A 19,433-nucleotide genomic window follows, 5' to 3' on the forward strand; every position below is an offset into this window, starting at 1 on the left:
GAGGGACGCTTTCTCTATAATGGACAGATATTTGATATAAATCACGATGAATAAACAAAAGGAAGTGCTCTACCCTTTTGTTATAGCACTTTTTCATATTCATTATGCTGGAAATTGAGAATGTACATGTGCTGTAGTTCTCTATCATTCAAACCTTTAATATCTTATTCATATCCTCTATGGAATTAAAGAAGCGGTGTGTAACCGTATCAAAACAAGAATGGTATAATTTTCAGACAAAGAGAATGTGATTTAGAAAATGTAGCTTTTTTAAAGAAGAACTAATCAGTGTTAAAGGCATGGGAACTCATTTAGATATAATGTCCCTTTATTGTGGTCTCAGATGAGGGAAATCATGGGTAAATTATAATGAGATGCTGTAGAAAATTAAGATGATAAGGACATTCTACAACAGTATTACAATGTAGTATCACAATACATTGTAAACACCATAAATCAGAATCAAATCAAGCTATCTTGGGCCTTGATTTGCTCACTGAGATCCCACATGCCCAGTCTGGAATAAACTGAACCTTGACGACTCAATTAATTACCTTGGCTGACAGGTACAGTATTGGATAAATTAGGTGATATTTGATTTATAGTACCTGCCTCAGACAGAGTAAACTACATGTGTATAAATTGGATGATGTAAAATACTGCCCATTCTTGTTTCTACTGAATAAATAACTCTCCTTATAGAATGATGTACACATTGCAGGTGAACTCATATATCCTGACTTTGTATGCTGGTGACGACATTGTATATTCAGACCCAAACCTGAATACTGCCCACAGCGACCAAATGATAACACAAGAGATTAATAAACTGTTTATTCTACTCTGAAACAAAGATAAACTAAATTATCAAATGAACACACACACACACACACACACACACACACACACACACACACACACACACACACACACACAAACCACCCCAAACACACACAACCACCCTCCACTGTACCAACTATTTCCATCGGAAAGGGGGGAGATATGTCAATCTATGTGGAAGTGGAAATGTCTCTCTCGCCCATAATGAACTATTGGACGGGGAGAGTCTGACAGACCGTTGCCCTGGTGGGGCTCAGTAAGGGAGAGGGCTTTGATTAAGTCCTTGGAGCTTCATTAAAAAGCATGGCAAGCTCATTTTAGAGACTCCCCCCAACCACCCCTTCTCTCGCTCTCTCCCTGCCAGTCACCAGTTTCTCTCTGTCTCGCTCCACCTCTCCCTCTCCCTCTCTCTCTCAGAACCACATCAGGGCAGGGTGGATTAAAGTCACATACTATACACACATAGACAGACACACATGCACACATGCACACACACAAACACTATATGCAGTCCACTTCACAAGGGGGTAAACAGTTCCTCATTGCTTTTTGATGGGGTGAGCTCCAGTCCTTGGGATCAAAGCCAAAGTTAATTTGCCAGTTTGAGAAATCAGAAAATGAAAAGAAAACGCTTCATTTCTGGCATCAAATTAAAATGCACATAGCGTGTGTTCACTCAACATTTGCACTCATAATGCTAATAGGCAATCCCTCAGAAGGTTGATTTGAGGATGTAATTGAACATTGCCCCCTCGTATTCAGCAGGTTACCAACCTATTGATGTCACTTTTTTACTTTACTGAACTGTCACTTTTTTACTTTACTGAACTGTCACTTTTTTACTTTACTGAACTGTCACTTTTTACTTTACTGTGTGTGTGTGTGTGTGTGTGTGTGTGTGTGTGTGTGTGTGTGTGTGTGTGTGTGTGTGTGTGTGTGTGTGTGTGTGTGTGTGTTGTAAAGACCTACCAAATTCATCAAGGCTTCTTGCTTGCTCTCTTTATAAAACAGAAGTTTATCAGTCTCCAGGACTACCCAAGTTGAAGCCCAGTTCTTCCTCAGTTTTTTGCCTCCATCTGATATTTTGGCTTTATTCAAATATTCACCTTTCAAAACAACCTGAAATGCATGATGTAACATTTAGCCTTTAACATATACTAAATCAATTAAATATTAAAATAAAACACATGCTATTTTATCAGTATAAACAAAATAAATATACCTATTAGTAAAATAGGCCTGCTGAGTTAAAAGCATAGAAACATATTTATAGTGAATAATACTTAAAAGTTAGACTTATAGAAATAGTCTAATAGCCAATAGCAACCATAAAGCAATAAAGTATAATAAACCAAGTATAATACATTCCTTCCCATATGTTGCCATACAAACAGTTATTTATGATGACCTGTCATACTCACAAGAGTCTCTGCAGCTCCAGCTCCACCAATGTTATGCTGAGACTGGTTCCTCCGGTGGCGAGAGATCTACAGAAACAGAAAAGCAGAAAAATATATTGAAGAGAAGCCGATTTCCCTGACTGTTTAAAATCAGAGCTGTTGCTTGATTGTAGCCATATTGTCTTAGCTAGTAAAATCGGTTCAGTGAAATTAGTACTGCTAAGAGTCCATGTATTCCATGTCCATGTATTCCATTCAATAAAGATGCAATACACTACAATACACTGTATCATCAATGTATTAACATATACAACGTCTATATCATACAAGACTATACAGTCTCTGATAGTAATGTGTATGGAAACAGTGGGGTTAATGAGATGAGACCTCGCATTGTGACAACAGATTAACAACGCACACAACCCAGTGCTAACCAAAATCAGACCATGACAATTCAGATCAATATCACAGCAATGTAAACACTCATTCCAAAAGATAAACATGGACACAAATACAGCAAGATTATTGATAGTGTCATTTGACAAATCCATTCTCAACTGCATGTATTTCAGTATTGTAGTAATAGAGTAGCAGCAGAAGCAGTACTAGGTATAGCTATAGTAAAGGTAGCTTAGAAGAGGTTGAGGTTATACATAGTTGAACAAGAGTTCTGCGATATCCACACCCTTTACTATGGAAACACAGCTCACAGAATGTATTGTTTGGTAGTCAGTTTTATCCTTCAGCACAGTGCTGGCCTGCCCTCTACTGTTCAAAGGATAGGCCTACCCCGGCACGCTGAACCCCTAGTGAGTCCTATATTCATTATGATTGGGTCCTGCTATATTCTCTCATTAATCACAGTGTAAGAGGGTGAAGCTGGTCACAGTACAACTGGATTTAACACACTTTCCATACATTGGAGGAGGTCAAGAAAGCATTTCTCTGCTCTCTGGTAACATATCTAATACATGGGAGTAAACAAATAACGTTTATTTTGATGTCTGTTAGATGAGACCCTCTGTGTAATGAATGTAATGAAATAAAAAGTACATCTGTTCTACGAACAACATTCTGGAACACTGATGCAACGTTAAAGCAACACTCTAACGTTCCGTGTTCCGTGTTCTGAGTTGTGTTTGTTCCGAGTTGTTAATGACCATGTTTGTAGTCCGCAGGAACTGGTTCATTATCTCCAGTAGTCTTTGCATCTCTGTCCTCTGGACAAACTGTATTATTGCAGTATAAGACGTCTCACAAACAAGTATCATCTGCATAATTAGCAAACAAGCAACCCAACAAAACCACAGACGTGGCCTCACGGCAGTGATCATCTGGATGATAGAGTTTGCTGTCAATTACTAATAAACCCTAGGAAGGTTTAAAATACAACTGTGTATGTTAAGCAATCTAAACTGACGGATTGAAGGTCAATGGGCTGTTATAAACACATCTAATACTATTTTGTATCTGAAATTTTGCAGATGAACATTCTAGCCAACAGACAGATGTATTGTATGATACGATGCAGGAACCGCTATGCTAAATAGAGGTGTCAGCCAGCCCCTCCACCAGCTTATGAAAAATATTTAATGGTTGGGGTTATGTCCAGTTCATTGTCAACATGGTAGCTACATTATTCCAAATATGCTACACCAGATTGCTCATTTTGTAAATGCATCATCTGTTTTATCTTTACCCCGATTTTCCCACAGGGAAGTGCTCAGAGTCAAACAGAGATCAGCTCAATTAAGCTAATGATAATCACCTAATGTGCGACAACAGTTTATAAACAATATAATCATAATTACTGGAATTTATATAAGCACAGTTCACCAAATGGCTAACAATATTCAATAAGCCTCTAAAATCAGAGTATATCCGGCTGATAGGTGTGTGTGTGTGTGTGTGTGTGTACGCCTACACTGAGTGTACAAACATAAGGAACACCTCATCTTTCCATGACATAGACTGACCAGGTGACTGCCTTGCTCTGGATGTATGATCCATTACTGATGTCATCTGTTGAATCCACTTCAATCAGTGTAGATGAAGGGGAGGAGACAAGCTAAAAAAGGATTGTTAAGCCTTGAGTTTAGAGATGGATTGTGAGACAATTGTGTAGGTGTGCCATTCAGAGGGTGAATGGGCAAGACAAAATATGTAAATGCCTTTGAACGGGGAATGGTAGTAGGTGCCAGGCACACCAGTTTGAGTGTGTCAACTGTCAAGAACTGCAACGCTGCTGGATTTTTTCACGCTCAACAGTTTCCCTTGTGTATTAAGAATGCTCCACCACCTAAGGGACATCCAGACCAAGGCAGGCCGGTGGTCGAAAACAGGTAATTGACGAAAGAGGACAAAGGAGGCTGACACAAAATGTGCAGAGCAACAGACGAACTACATTTAGTCAACTGACAGTCCAGTACAACATTGGTGTCCAAAGAACCATAAAATAATGCACAACTCGTTTGAATTTAATACAAATAGGGTATGGCAGCCGACGACCTTACAAAGTTCCACTTCTTTTAGCAACACAACAAAAAACTGCGGTTGCAGTGGGCTAAGGAACGAAAACACTGGACACTGGAAAATCGGAAAAAAACATTGCCTGATCTGATGAATTCCGGTTCCTGCTGTTTCACACTGATGGGAGGACTAGGGTATGCAGATAACCACATGAGTACAAGCATCTAACATGCTGTGTGTCAACATTGCAGGCTGATGTAGGTGCTGGGATGGCACACATTGGGCCTCTTGATAAAAGTGGAGCAACGTTTGAATGCCACAGGCTATCTAAACATCATTGCCAATCAAGTGCATCCCTTCATGGCAACAGTATATTTTTAAAACAGGATAATGCCCCTAGGATAGGACTGTCCAGGAATATCAATCCAATTGAGCATCTGTGGGATGAGACGGAACGAGTTATTCGGAGTAGAGATCCACTACCAGCCAACTTGACACAACTGTGGGAAGCTTTGGAGTCTTTCGGTACCTTGGAGAGTCCATGCCCTTACAAATTGAGCCTGTTCTGAGGGCAAAAAGGGGTTCAACTCAAGATTAGGAATGTGTTCCTAATGTTTTGTACACTCAGTGTATACTCACAGGTTTGGGAGGCAGGTCAGGATCCTGCAGGACCATGGACTTGGTTTGACTCAGGCGTTCCGCGCTGCTCTGGGAGCTCTTGATGCGCATCTGGACTGTACCTTGTGCTGCTCCGGTCAACTGGTGGGGCAGAATCAGAGGCGGCTGTTTCCCTACATTCTGAAGATTGGTGATTCTGGTCAAAAGGAGATGAAAACATAAGTGAATGTTAAGATTAAAATATTGATGAAAATAACAAGTATTATCCAATTGATAAGATTTCTTATAAAGCAATGGATGTAAAATAACCTATATACTGAAGAAGGCTATTAAGTCAAAATGTCTGTGTATGCTATCCTGATGCAGTAAAAAATAATATCTTTTTTGAAAATGAAGTGTGTGTCACACCCGGGCCTTAGTTATCTTTGTTTTCTTTATTATTTTAGTTAGGTCAGGGTGTGACATGGGGGATGTATGTGTTTTTGTATTGTCTAGGGGTTTTTGTATGTTTATGGGGCAGTGTTCAGTCTAGGTGTTTGTATGTCTATGGTTGCCTAGATTGGTTCTCAATTAGAGACAGCTGTCTATCGTTGTCTCTGATTGGGAGCCATATTTAGGCAGCCATAGTCATTAGGTAGTTTGTGGGTGATTGTCTATGTCTTTACGTTAGTTGCTTGTGTCTGCACTTTCGTTTTATAGCTTCACGGTCGTTTGTTGTTTTTGTATAGTTTGTCAGTGTTTGTTTCGTGTTCGTCTTCGGTAATAAAAGAAGATGTACTGTTATCACGCTGCGCCTTGGTCCTTCTCTCTTCATTGTTACGATGATCGTGACAGAATCACCCACCAAAACCGGACCAAGCAGCGTGATACAAGGCAGCAGCAGCAGCGATCGCAGGAATATTGGAATTGGGAGGAAATATTAGATGGTGGAGGACCCTGGGCACAACCAGGGGAATATCGCCGCCCCAAGGCAGAGCTGGAGGCAGCGAAAGCAGAGAGGCCGGTATGAGGAGCTAGCACGGGGGGGGGGGGGGACTCTCGGGGAGTGTAGCTGGGTCAAGTAGGAGACTTGAGCCAGCTCCCCGTGCTTACTGTGAGGAGCCGAAGATGGAACCAGAGCCAGTCGACGTGGAATTGGAGGTGAGTAAGAGGAGTGAAGCGGAGACTGTGGATGAATTAATGGGGAAATTGGAGGAGAGAGAAATGAGGGATTTGCTGGTGTGGAGCATAAAGCACCGCATCCGCGTGAAGGAGCGTGTGCAGGATTTGATGTCACCTGAGTCAGCTCTCCATACTAGTCCTGAGGTGCGTGCTAGCAGGCTTGTGAAGACTGTGCCAGCACCACGCACCAGGCCTCCTGTGCACCTCCCTAGCACTGCACGTTCTGTGCCAGCTCAGCGCACCAGCCCTCCTGTGGCAGTCCCACGCACCAGCTCTCATGTGGCTGCCCCTCGCACTCGCCGAGTGGTGAGTGTTCCCGGCCCCACCAGTGCCAACACCACGCACCAAGCCTCCTGTAAGTCTCCAGAGCCCTGTACGCACTGTTCCTTCTCCCCGCACTCACCCTGAGGTACGTGCCCTCAGCCCGGTACCACCAGTGCCGGTACCACACACCAGGCCTATAGTGCGCCTTGAGAGTCCAGTGTGCACTGTTCCTGCTCCCCGCACTCGCCTAGTGGTGCGTGTCTCCAGTCCGGTACCACCAGTTCCGGCACCACGCACCAGGCCTAATGTGTGCCTCAGCAGGTCAGAGTCAGCTGTCTACTCAGTGCCGCCTGCACTGCCCGTCTGCCCAGCGCCGCCTGAGCCGCCCGTCTGTCCCGAGCCGTCAGAGCCGCCCGTCTGTCCCGAGCCGTCAGAGCCGCCCGTCTGTCCCGAGCCGTCAGAGCCGCCCGTCTGTCCCGAGCCGTCAGAGCCGCCCGTCTGTCCCGAGCCGTCAGAGCCGCCCGTCTGTCCCGAGCCGTCAGAGCCGCCCGTCTGTCCCGAGCCGTCAGAGCCGCCCGTCTGTCCCGAGCCGTCAGAGCCGCCCGTCTGTCCCGAGCCGTCAGAGCCGCCCGTCTGTCCCGAGCCGTCAGAGCCGCCCGTCTGTCCCGAGCCGTCAGAGCCGCCCGTCTGTCCCGAGCCGTCAGAGCCGCCCGTCAGCCAGGAGCCGCCCGCCAGTCAGCCAGGAGCCGCCCGCCAGTCAGCCAGGAGCCGCCAGTCAGCCAGGAGCCGCCAGTCAGCCAGTCAGCCAGAGCCGCCAGTCAGCCAGAGCCGCGAGTTTTGTAGAGTTTTGCGGCCGGAGTCCGCACCTTTGGGGGGGGGGGGGGGGGTTACTGTCACACCCTGGCCTTAGTTATCTTTGTTTTCTTTATTATTTTAGTTAGGTCAGGGTGTGACATGGAGGATGTATGTGTTTTTGTATTGTCTAGGGTTTTTTGTATGTTTATGGGGCAGTATTCAGTCTAGGTGTTTGTATGTCTATGGTTGCCTAGATTGGTCCTCAATTAGAGACAGCTGTCTATCGTTGTCTCTGATTGGGAGCCATATTTAGGCAGCCATAGTCATTAGGTAGTTTGCGGGTGATTGTCTATGTCTTTACGTTAGTTGCTTGTGTCTGCACTTTCGTCTTATAGCTTCACGGTCGTTTGTTGTTTTTGTATAGTTTGTCAGTGTTCGTTTGGTGTTTGTCTTCGGTAATAAAAGAAGATGTACTGTTATCACGCTGCGCCTTGGTCCTTCTCTCTTCATTGTTACGTCGATCGTGACAGTGTGCTTGATGCAACATCTTTTTGAGGGCCCAAACAAACTTTTGGGAAAGCATGATGGTCCACCTTTGATTCAAATATTGATAAATAATAAGTAGTATCCAACTGATACTAGATTTCTAATCCACAAGATGTCTAATAATTACATGGATATAGAACACTTCATAGAAGGCCGTTAAAAGTGCTGTTTTTGCTTTTGGGAGTGCATTAATTCATTTGGTTTAGTTGTGACGTTCAGGAGATGAGGAACATTTAGGGGCAGACGCTTCTAGAAGTCTGGCCTAAGCTAACTTAACTTTCCTTCCTGTAATAGTTGCCTCATCAAAGCATTGCAAAACATCCCTCTTGCTGTAATGTGTCTTTCAATGAGCAGGAAAAAACTCAGTCTGCTTATTTAAGGATTCTCACAAATCTACCCATTGACAAAAATCTATGTTAAATCTAAACAATGATCATGTAAATGTAAATACTAAGGCACATCCAGCCAATGTCATAAAATATTTTGTTGTTTTTTGTTGTTTTTTTACGAAATGTGTGTTATTGACTGACGTTTTTTTGAAAAGTTGCACAGTGTATCACAACAGGAAGCAAATCTAAAACTCCCTCCCCCAAAAAACTGATTCAGAAATCAACCGAAGTACTTCATGTTTGCATAGAGCCTAACGTCTCTTCTTCTTACTGATTACCACATTAACAATGCAGTAAATAAGGACGGCCATGTGATACAAATCGTCATATTTCTGGTAAAGACTTGTGCAGAAATGTCAATTGACAGACAGGATAATGAATGCGGTTTCAAAAAGTTCAAAAAGTTACTTTAGCAACGTTTAAAAAAAGAGACATACAAATTCTCTCTATTTTTTGAATTCACACTTGTTCAACAGCAAATCTACGGTATCTTGTGGCATCTAGCATGTCCTGTTTTAACTGCACGTAGACAGGGCATTCCTAAACAACATCTACTATGTTATAACGATTCTGGACTATAATACTCTAGAATAACGGATATTCCTCACGTGTCAACAACTTTCCACCTATCAGCCACGTCCAGTAAGGACCCAGGCCACTGACACCATTGCCCAGGTGTTACATCTCTTTAAGTCACCAATGGCCCCCACTAAACCGCAAATACACTTAAAAGCAAGGAAACAGCAATGACAGCATCTTTCAATTTTCAAACCCAAACCCACTAGAATGGTGTCTTTCTTACCTCCCCGCCATGCCTCTATCAAATCAATCTGCCACAGATCACAAAAAGAGAGAAAGTGCAAGTCTTCCTTTTAGAGGAAGTAGGTTTCATCACGTGTTGTAGTCAAACTGCTCTATGGTTGATGTGAACATCTGTTATATGTCGCAGGCTCAGGTCCCCACTTCCTGAAGGGTGCTACTTGCACAGAAATAGTCTGACTGAAACTTGCTTTAACTTCAAAAGTGAATACACATTACTAACGCATGTACAGTAGATGTGAGATCTGACCATCACACAATCTGAGAACAGGGTCGATCAGAATTATCACCCTCCTGCAGCAGAGAGTTGGTGTACGAGACAACAACTTGTGTGGTTTTCCGCTTCTCCTTTTTGGCCTGTTTTTAGTAACAGCTTGTTTCAAACATCTCCCTTGCTCAAAGTGTAGTTTGAAAGTTAGTTGTGCATGCCTTGTGGTAAGTTTCACTGCAGTTAATGTTATCCTAACTTAAATTATATTTGGTTACAGTGATTTTTATAGTTTGCATCAATAAACAAGTGGTCAGATGAAGCAGATGCTAAACTACAGGACTGTTTTGCTATCACAGACTGGAACATGTTCCGGGATTCTTCCGATGGCATTTAGGAGTACACCACATCAGTCACGGGCTTTATCAATAAGTGCATCGAGGACATCATCCCTACAGTGACTGAACGTACATACCCCAACCAGAAGCCATGGATTACAGGCAACATTCGTACTGAGCTAAAGGGTAGAGCTGCCGCTTTCAAGGTGGTGCGGGACTCTAACCCGGAAGCTTACAAGAAATCCTGCTATGCCATGCGACGAACCATCAAACAGGCAAAGATCAATACAGGGCTAAGATTGAATCATACTACACCAGCTCTGACGCTCGTCTTACGTGGCAGGGCTTGCAAACTACTACAGACTACTAAGGGAACCACAGCCCCGAGCTGCCCAGTGACACGAGCCTACCAGGCGAGCTAAACCACTTCTATGCTTGCTTCGAGGCAAGCAACACTGAGGCATGCATGAGAGTATCAACTGTTCCGGACGACTGTGTGATCATGCTCTCCGTAGCCGACGTGAGTAAGACCTTTAAACCGGTCAACATACACAAGACTGCGGGGTCAGACGGATTACCAGGACGTGTGCTCCGGGCATGTGCTGACCAACTGGCAGGTGTCTTCACTGGCATTTTCAACATGTCCCTGATTGAGTCTGTAATACCAACATGTTTCAAGCAGACCATAGTCCTTGTGCCCAATTACACAAAGGCAACCTGCCTAAATGTCTACAGACCCGTAGCACTCACGTCCGTGGCCATGAATTGCTTTGAAAGGTTGGCTCACATCAACACCATTATCCCAGAAACCCTAGACCCACTCCAATTTGCATACCGCCCAAACAGATCCACAGATGATGCAATCTCTATTGCACTCCACACTGCCCTTTCCCACTTGGACAAAAGGAACACTTGTGTGAGAATGCTGTTTATTGACTACAGCTCAGCGTTCAACACCATAGCACCCTCAAAGCTCATCACTAAGCTAAGGATCCTGAGACTAAACACCTCCCTCTGCAACTGGATCTTGGACTTCCTGACGGGCCACCCCCAGGTGGTGAGGGTAGGTACCAACACATCTGCCACGCTGATCCTCAACACTGGCGCTCCCCAGGGGTGTGTGCTCAGTCCCCTCCTGTACTCCCTGTTCACCCATGACTGCATGGCCAGGCACGACTCCAACACCATCATTAGGTTTGCAGATGACACAACAGTGGTAGGCCTGATCACCGACAACGACGAGACAGCCTATAGGGAGGAGGTCAGAGACCTGGCCGGGTGGTGCCAGAATAACAACCTATCCCTCAACGTAACCAAAACTAAGGAGATGATTGTGGACTACAGGAAAAGGAGGACCGAGCACGCCCCCATTCTCATTGACGGGGCTGTAGTGGAGCAGGTTGAGAGCTTCAAGTTCCTTGGTGTCCACATCAACAACAAACTAGAATGGTCCAAGCACACCAAGACAGTCGTGAAGAAGGTACGACAAAGCCTATTCTCCCTCAGGAAACTAAAAAGATTTGGCATGGGTCCTGAGATTCTCAAAAGGTTCTACAGCTGCAACATTGAGAGCATCCTGACTGGTTGCATCACTGCATGGTACGGCAATTGCTCGGCCTCTGACCACAAGGCACTACAGAGAGTAGTGCGTACGGCCCAGTACATCACTGGCGCCAAGCTGCCTGCCATCCAGGACCTGGCGGTGTCAGAGGAAGGCCCTAAAAATTGTCAAAGACCCCAGTCACCCCAGTCATAGACTGTTCTCTCCTACCGCACGGCAAACAGTATCGGAGTGCCAAGTCTAGGATAAAAAGGCTTGTCAAAAGTTTACACTCCCAAGCCATAAGACTCCTGAACAGGTAATCAAATGGCTACCCGTACTATTTGCATTGTGTGCCCCCCCAACCCCTCTTTTTATGCTGCTGCTACTCTCTGTTTATCATATATGCATAGTCACTTCAACTATACATTCATTTACATACTACCTCAATTGGGCCGACCAACCAGTGCTCCCGCACATTGGCTAACCGGGCTATCTGCATTGTGTCCCACCCACCACCTGCCAACCCCTCTTTTGCGCTACTGCTATATGACTATATGCATAGTCACTTTAACCATATCTACATGTACATACTACCTCAATCAGCCTGACTAACCGGTGTCTGTATGTAGCCTCACTACTTTTATAGCCCCGCTACTGTATATAGCCTGTCTTTTTACTGTTGTTTTATTTACCTATCTATTGTTCACCAAATACCTTTTTTACACTATTGGTTAGAGCCTGTAAGTAAGCATTTCACTGTAAGGTCTACTACACCTGTCGTATTCGGTGCACGTGACAAATAAAGTTTGATTTGATTCGATTTGTTTTTGCAAGGGATCAGTATACTTCCATTATCAAAATGTAGATATACGCTGAGTGCACAAAACATTAAGAACACCTTCCTAATATTGAGTTGCACACTGCTCTTTTGTCTTTCCCATTCACCCTCTGAATGGCAGGCATACACAATCCATCTCTCAATTGACTCAAGGCTTAAAAATCCTTATTTAACCTGTCTCCCCCCTTCATCTAAACTGATTGAAGTGAATTTAACAGGTGACATCAATAAGGGATCATAGCTTTCACCTGGATTCACCTGGTCAGTCTATGTCACGGAAAGAGCAGGTGTCCTTAATGTTTTTTACACTCCGTTCACAATATGAATGGTATACACTTTATATCAAGATATATACCATAAGATTTAAAACTAATGTTGTAACATTATCAACAAGCTCCAAAACAATTGTTTGTTGATGACATTGGTTGAAACAAGATTTTACAACATTTTGGGGTTTTCCTGTGGTCTGGGGGAATTCACCCAAAGATGGTGGATAAATAAAGATGTCTTACTGAGGTTGTTAACAATTGAAAAAAAATGGTCATAGTTTCAGTCTGCTTAAGCAAGGGGCGACTCTCCCATGGACACCAATACGATAGCAACTGGGTTTGGTCTGCTTAGCAACACTCCTGAGAGATGATGTCAGCTTGGTTTTTTACAGTGAGGACACACTGGGCGCCATCCTTGGTCAAACTTTAACATAAACAATAACCTATAAATGTTTTATACGGCATAAAGTTTTAGAATAGACCGTGAAGAAAATGTACAATAGTCAATAAACTATGAATTTCCCATTTACTTCCAGAAGATGGGGCAATTGCAACGTCACATTCACAATCCCATTGGCCCTAATCCAGGAAGTGTTTTTCAAAACTCATTGTTGCCTTGTATGGAGCTGAGAGGGGGTGGAGACTGCAAAAGGGAAAGTACAGAATTACAGGAAGGGAACCGACAGAGGGGAACCGACACTCAAGGTCTGCCTATATAAGTCTTTACGATCAACCCTCAGCACAAGGTATCAATTTACTGCACTAGCTCGACTTGGGGACATTCGATAATTCTACACAATACATTCATGTCTCTACATTCTGTGATGTTTGTCTTTGATCATTGATGGTTCAGTTACTCTCATTATGGTTGACAGCCTCATATCTCGTTTCAACAGCTTTTTTCTGTATTTTATATTAATTGACATTCAATGTCACATACAATTAGTCAATGAGCCAATGGAATCTCTTACAGAAGTAATTGAACACCAACCAGATCTCACCATGTCAGACACGGTCCCCCTGGAACAGAGGTACAAGGCCAGCATGGTCCTGAGTGGAGCAGGAGATGCCCTGGGCTACAACCATGGTCACTGGGAATTTGAAAATGATGGAGTGTTCATACATGAGGAAGTTCAGAAGAGAGGAGGTCTAGGGAAGCTGGATGCCATAGACTTCCCTGTTAGTGATGACACCGTCATGCACCTGGCTACAGCTGAGGCTCTGGTCAAGGTAGGGAAGGGGAAAGGGGCGTCCCTCCCTGTGCTGTATCGAGCCCTGGTGAAGAAGTACATTGTAAGCATGACAGACATGAATGGAAGAGGAGCAGGTATGTAACAGTTTATATTCCTTTATGAGGTGTGTCATGTTGTGTTAACATGAGTGGCAAATGGCAATATTTCTGCACACTTGGACACGGTACACTTAACTTAGATGTAAATATAGGGGACCTACGTGGTTCTGGTACCGGTTCTGTGGACACCTTAGATCTGGCTTGCATTGAGCAATAGCGCTGGTTCCCACGTACATATTAGTATTTTTTTCTGAGCCTATCTGTCGTATGATGTGAAATCTGAAACCACTTTAAGCTGGGATGTCCCTTCTACCATTTAATTCGCTCTTCCGACTGTCCATCAACTCCTAGCTGAACCCTACCTCACAGGTGAAGCACATGCCTGCGATAGTTACATCGTAGCACAGCAGGAGAGAGTGGTCTCATCATGGTGGCATATTCAGAGATTGAATTATAGCCATTCATCTAAAATAAAAATCTCTTTCCATTTGTCATAGACAGACAATATTAGCATGCAATGAAAGGTGCGTTCCTAACGAGTTCTGGAAGCCAATCTAGACCTCTGTGAGACATTCAGATGGGGGCAGATGTTTTGATCAAGAGAGACCTTTAGAAAATCTGCACATTTTCTCTAACACTAAACATACAAATATTTTTGCATTTACATTTTTTGTCATTTAGCAGACACTCTTATCCAGAGCAACTTTCAGTAGAGTGCAGACATTTTCATATTTTGTTATTTTTTCATACTGGTCCCCTGCGGGAAACGAACCCACGCGTTGCAACCACCATGCTCTACCAACTGAACCACATGTATTTTACAGTTATAATGAAGGTGAAATCTTATAGTAATGTTATAATTTGAAGTCCTATTCATACAGTTTTGTTGAATAGGAAATGCATCATATAAATATTTCATACTTTCATGTTTTTTATCTTATTTGTACTGTGCAGTTGAGCGTATGTCCTCAAAAGTTACCTCAGCAATTTCTAACCATTTTTACCAAAAATGTGAGATTTTAACATTTATTGGAGTATGCAACATTACTAGTTATTGATTATGGCCCTATCATCAAAAATAATAACTTTGGGGGATTTTGAAGATTACATTTTTGATTACATTTAGTTACATTTAAATCCACATGTTGATATTCAATAATTATACTCCTTCTGTCTCCGCTGTAGGCCTCACCTGCATCAACAGCGTTGCAAAGCACAGACAGAGAACTGACGAGGACATTAAGATTCCCTTTGACAAGAGGGGCGGAGGGTGTGGGGCAGCCATGAGGGCCATGTGTATCGGCCTGCGCTTCCCCGACCCTGAGCAGGAGCACCTGCTGATAGCAGTAAGTGTGGAGAGTGGGCGTCTGACCCACCACCACCCCACAGGCTACCTGGGAGCCCTGGCTGCAGCCCTGTTCACGGCCTACGCAGTGAGGGGCACCCTGCCCGTGGAGGCCTGGGGACACAGACTCCTGGAGGTCCTGGACAAAGCCAAGGAGTACGTCAGGCATTCGGGCAATTGTGTGGAGCTGAACATGGAGCACTGGTGAGGCATTTGTTGTGGTTGGCTGCAGAGAAGGCTGGTGGGCAGAGTGGAACGGTGGGCTGACTGGAACGGTGTCAAACACATGGTTTCCATGTCTTTGATATGTTTGATACCACTCCATTCCAACCATTACAATAAGCCAGTCCTCTCTGCCCAACAGCCTCCTTTGGTTGACTGTACGTCACAACTCAATGTTAATTAGTGAACGTTGTTGTTTATAAAGAAATGTGACATACTGATGTTCCAGTTAATAATACACCATTGTCCAACCCAGATATTGGATCTTAGTTTCTACATTTTTTTGTTGCTGAGAATTTACCTGCGCTGGAGGAAATGGAGATGAGCTTGGGGTTTACATAAATTCACACAAAACTGCACTAACACCCGGTCAAATTATCAGTATTCCATTTTTCATGTAACCTCATTTTACCAGCAAAAAGCCTAATCACCGATCACGCAACATCATGGACTAAACGATCAAATCCTGTTGCTGCAGAAATATTTTGCTGCGACAATACAGGCCAAATTAAATACTACATCTAAGTCTGGGTTTACAAAGTAGAATGATGTGTAAGTTTCATCTGCTTCTGACGTAACTTATTTTTCCAGGGACTACTTTGGAATTCAGTGGAAATCCTATTTAGAAAAGAGAGGCATTCTGGATGGGAAGAGCAAACCTCAGTTTCCAGAGTCCTACGGAGTGAAGGAGAGGGAGAGTTTCTATAGGGCGGTGAGCTTCAAGGGTTGTGGTGGCGCCAGTGGGCATGATGCTCCCATGATAGCTTACGATGCCCTTCTGAAAGCAGGCGACTCCTGGGTTGAGCTGGCCAATCATGGCTTCTTCCATGGTGGGGACAGCGACTCCACGGCCGTGATCGCTGCTGCCTGGTGGGGCGCACTGTTCGGGTTCAGAGGGGTGCCAGAGATCAACTACCAGAGGCTTGAGTACCGTGACAGGCTATCCAAACTAGGGCAACGACTATACGAGCTCAGGGGAAAACCTCTTGGAACTGAGAAACAGTGATGTAAATTAATCCAATAGATGGTTAAAGGTGAAATTCATTACATATCCTGCAGATGATCAGTCATTTCTCCTTTTTTGACACTAATTTTGCATCCTTTGGTTTTTTTATTACATATTTTTTAAGAATATGACTGGATCTGGAAAGATTTATAGAGGACTTATGATCTCAAACTGCAGTCTACCTACTGACTAGGAGATGGAGCCAGAATGTTCTGTATAATAACAAACATTTTCTTTTATGGCAACGAAAAATGTTTAATTACCTGCCTATAATCAATCCTTCACTAACATACATTACTGCTACGGTTGTTGTGCTATTTTTGTAGCACATTAGCTATGGCAGAGTGTAAAAACGGATTGCTTTACTTCAGATTAGATTGAGGTTATTGTGTATATCTTCAAAATGAAGACTACAAGTACGGTGGTGACCAGAGGGTGGCAGTGTAACTTAACAAATCACTCTTGAAACTCCCTCCTCTCTCTCTTTCTCTCTCCATCTCTCTCTCTCAATTCAATTTCAATATAAGGTCTTTATTGGCATGGAAAACATATGTTTACATTGCCAAAGCAATGGATAATAAACAAAAGTGAAATAAACAGTAAAATAACATTACACTCACAAAAGTTCAGATATCATATGTCTATATACAGTGTTGCAACGATGTGCAAATGGTTCAAGTACAAAAGGGAAATAAATAGATCAAATTTACAATGGTGTTTGTTCTTCACTGGTTCTCTCTCTCTTTTTCTTTTTTTCTCTCGCTCTCTCTCTCTCCCTCCCTCCCTCCCTCCCAGAAAAACCTGCTGTTCTCTTTTCTGAAACTTGGTTTTCCAGTGAAGCCTGTTTAACAGTGTGGCTTCTATCCCATACCAGCTTGTTATATGAAAGTGGTTGCAACCATCACTGTAGAAAATTATGAACAATTTAAACGTGAACTGTATGTCTGGCTCAGTCTTTGATATCCTTAAAGTAATTTTTCCTATCTGCTGATAAGTTAAGATAGGGCAATTCCACTCTAGATTGTTCTCGTAGTTCTCACATAGGAACTTCATTGGGAGGAAGGATATTTACAGAGGAATGGCCATTTTAGGCCCTTTTTTAGACCTGTTCATGCCTCCTGCTAGACCCTATGATCTGTGAACTGTACATGATACAGACATGATACAGACACATCTTGGTGTCATTATACTCCATATAGTGTTCCCTCAAACATGGAGTACTGTATGTCTAGATTCTGAAATACAAATGTTCACATTCATTTATTCAATATAAAAAATATGAGTATCTCAAAACTACCCTTTTGATTTTGCTTATTTTTAGACATATTGTTTGTGATGTAACATTTCCAGAGTGGGCTCTGGTACTTTTAATGAAATTACCCATTGTATACATTTACATTATAGGTCATTAACCAATTACAGCCCCCCCTTTAGGATTTCACATTCAGCAAGTCACCAGCAGAGGGAGTTCTCTTTGAATCCATTTTCCCATTCACTGTGTTGGTGCTGATCGTAAAATTGACCATACCTTCACTCTGAAAATGTGATGTACTTGCTGAGTAAATTGTTCCAAACAGTTTAGTCTTAAAATGAACGGTAACATTTTACTTAACACCTAGGATCATAACACGTCATGACATGGTCATAATCATTTTGGAAACCAGGTTTGCTGTTTATTTGAGCAATATGAGATGGAAGGAAGTTCCATGCAACAACTTCCGGCGCTGACAGAGATGGCCGCCTCGCTTCGCGTTCCTAGGAAACTATGCAGTATTTTTTTTTTTATGTGTTATTTCTTACATTGTTACCCCAGGTAATCTTAGGTTTTATTACATACAGTCGGGAGGAACTATTGGATATAAGAACAACGTCAACTCACCAACATTACGACCAGGAAGACGACTTTCCCGAAGCGGATCCTCTGTTTTCCCCACCACCCAGGACAATGGATCGGATCCCAGCCAGCGACCCAAAACAACGGCACCATAGAAGGGGCAGACGGAGCGGTCTTCTGGTCAGGCTCCATAGACGGGCACATCGCGCACTGCTCCCGAGCATACTACTCGCCAATGTCCAGTCTCTTGACAACAAGGTAGAGGAAATCTGTGCAAGGGTAGCCTTCCAGAGAGACATCAGAGACTGTAACTTTCTTTGTTTCAAGGAAACATGGCTCACTCGAGACACGCTATCGAAGTCGGTACAGCCAGCTGGTTTCTTCACGCATCGCGCCGACAGAATCAAGCATCTTCCTGGTAAGAAGAAGGGTGGGGGTGTATGCCTTATGATTAACGAGACGTGGTGTGATCATAACAACATACAGGAACTCAAGTCCTTCTGTTCACCTGACTTAGAATTCCTCACAATCAAATGCCGACCGCATTATCTACCTAGAGAAATCTCTTCGATTACAATCACAGCCGCATATATCCCTCCCAAGCAGACACATCGATGGCCCTGAACGAACTTCATTTGACTATGTAAACTGGAAACCACATATCCTGAGGCTGAATTTATTGTAGCTGGGGATTTTAACAAGGCAAATCTGGAAACAAGGCTCCCTAAATTCTATCAGCATATTGATTGCGCAACCAGGGCTGGCAAAACTCTAGACCATTTTTATTCTAACTTCCGCGATTCATATAAGGCCCTCCACCCCCCTCCTTTCGGAAAAGCTGACCACGACACCATTTTGTTGCTTCCAGCCTATAGACAGGAACTAAAACAGGAAGCTCCCGCGCTCAGGTCTGTTCAACACTGGTCCAACCAATCGGATTCCACTTCAAGATTGCTTCGGTCACGTGGACTGGGATGTGTTCCGCATTGCGGCAAAAAACAACATTGATGAATACTCTGATTCTGTGAGCGGGTTTATTAGCAAGTGCATCGGTGATGTCGTACCCACAGCGTCTATTAAAACATTCCCCAACCAGAAACCGTGGATTGATGGCAGCATTCGCGCAAAACTGAAAGCGCGAACCACTGCTTTTAATCAGGGTAAGGTAACCGGAAACATGACCGAATACAAACAGTGTAGCTATTCCCTCCGCAAGGCAATCAAACAAGCTAAGCATC

The 19,433-nt window shown here is 43.5% G+C and overlaps 2 protein-coding genes across 2 annotated transcripts in view; one reads left to right on the forward strand and one right to left on the reverse strand.

Moving 5' to 3' along the window:
* Positions 1 to 19,433, reverse strand: part of LOC129821485 (rho GTPase-activating protein 15-like) — a 58,227-nt gene that overhangs the window by 36,215 nt on the left and 2,579 nt on the right. Inside the window, exons 3-5 of the mRNA XM_055879168.1 lie at positions 5,349 to 5,523; positions 2,262 to 2,327; positions 1,810 to 1,959 (exon numbers count right to left, since the gene is read on the reverse strand). Coding sequence (XP_055735143.1) covers positions 1,810 to 1,959; positions 2,262 to 2,327; positions 5,349 to 5,523 — 391 coding nt within the window. The remainder of the gene's footprint in view (positions 1 to 1,809; positions 1,960 to 2,261; positions 2,328 to 5,348; positions 5,524 to 19,433) is intronic.
* On the forward strand, positions 13,136 to 17,073 carry LOC129821195 (ADP-ribosylhydrolase ARH1-like). The gene is made up of 4 exons (XM_055878567.1): positions 13,136 to 13,243; positions 13,471 to 13,824; positions 14,974 to 15,337; positions 15,947 to 17,073. The coding sequence occupies exons 2-4, from the start codon at positions 13,500 to 13,502 to the stop codon at positions 16,359 to 16,361; spliced, it is 1,104 nt and encodes a 367-aa protein (XP_055734542.1). The 5' UTR covers positions 13,136 to 13,243; positions 13,471 to 13,499; the 3' UTR covers positions 16,362 to 17,073.

The sequence above is a fragment of the Salvelinus fontinalis genome, chromosome 23 (genome assembly GCF_029448725.1).
Source record: "Salvelinus fontinalis isolate EN_2023a chromosome 23, ASM2944872v1, whole genome shotgun sequence".
NCBI lineage: Eukaryota > Metazoa > Chordata > Actinopteri > Salmoniformes > Salmonidae > Salvelinus > Salvelinus fontinalis.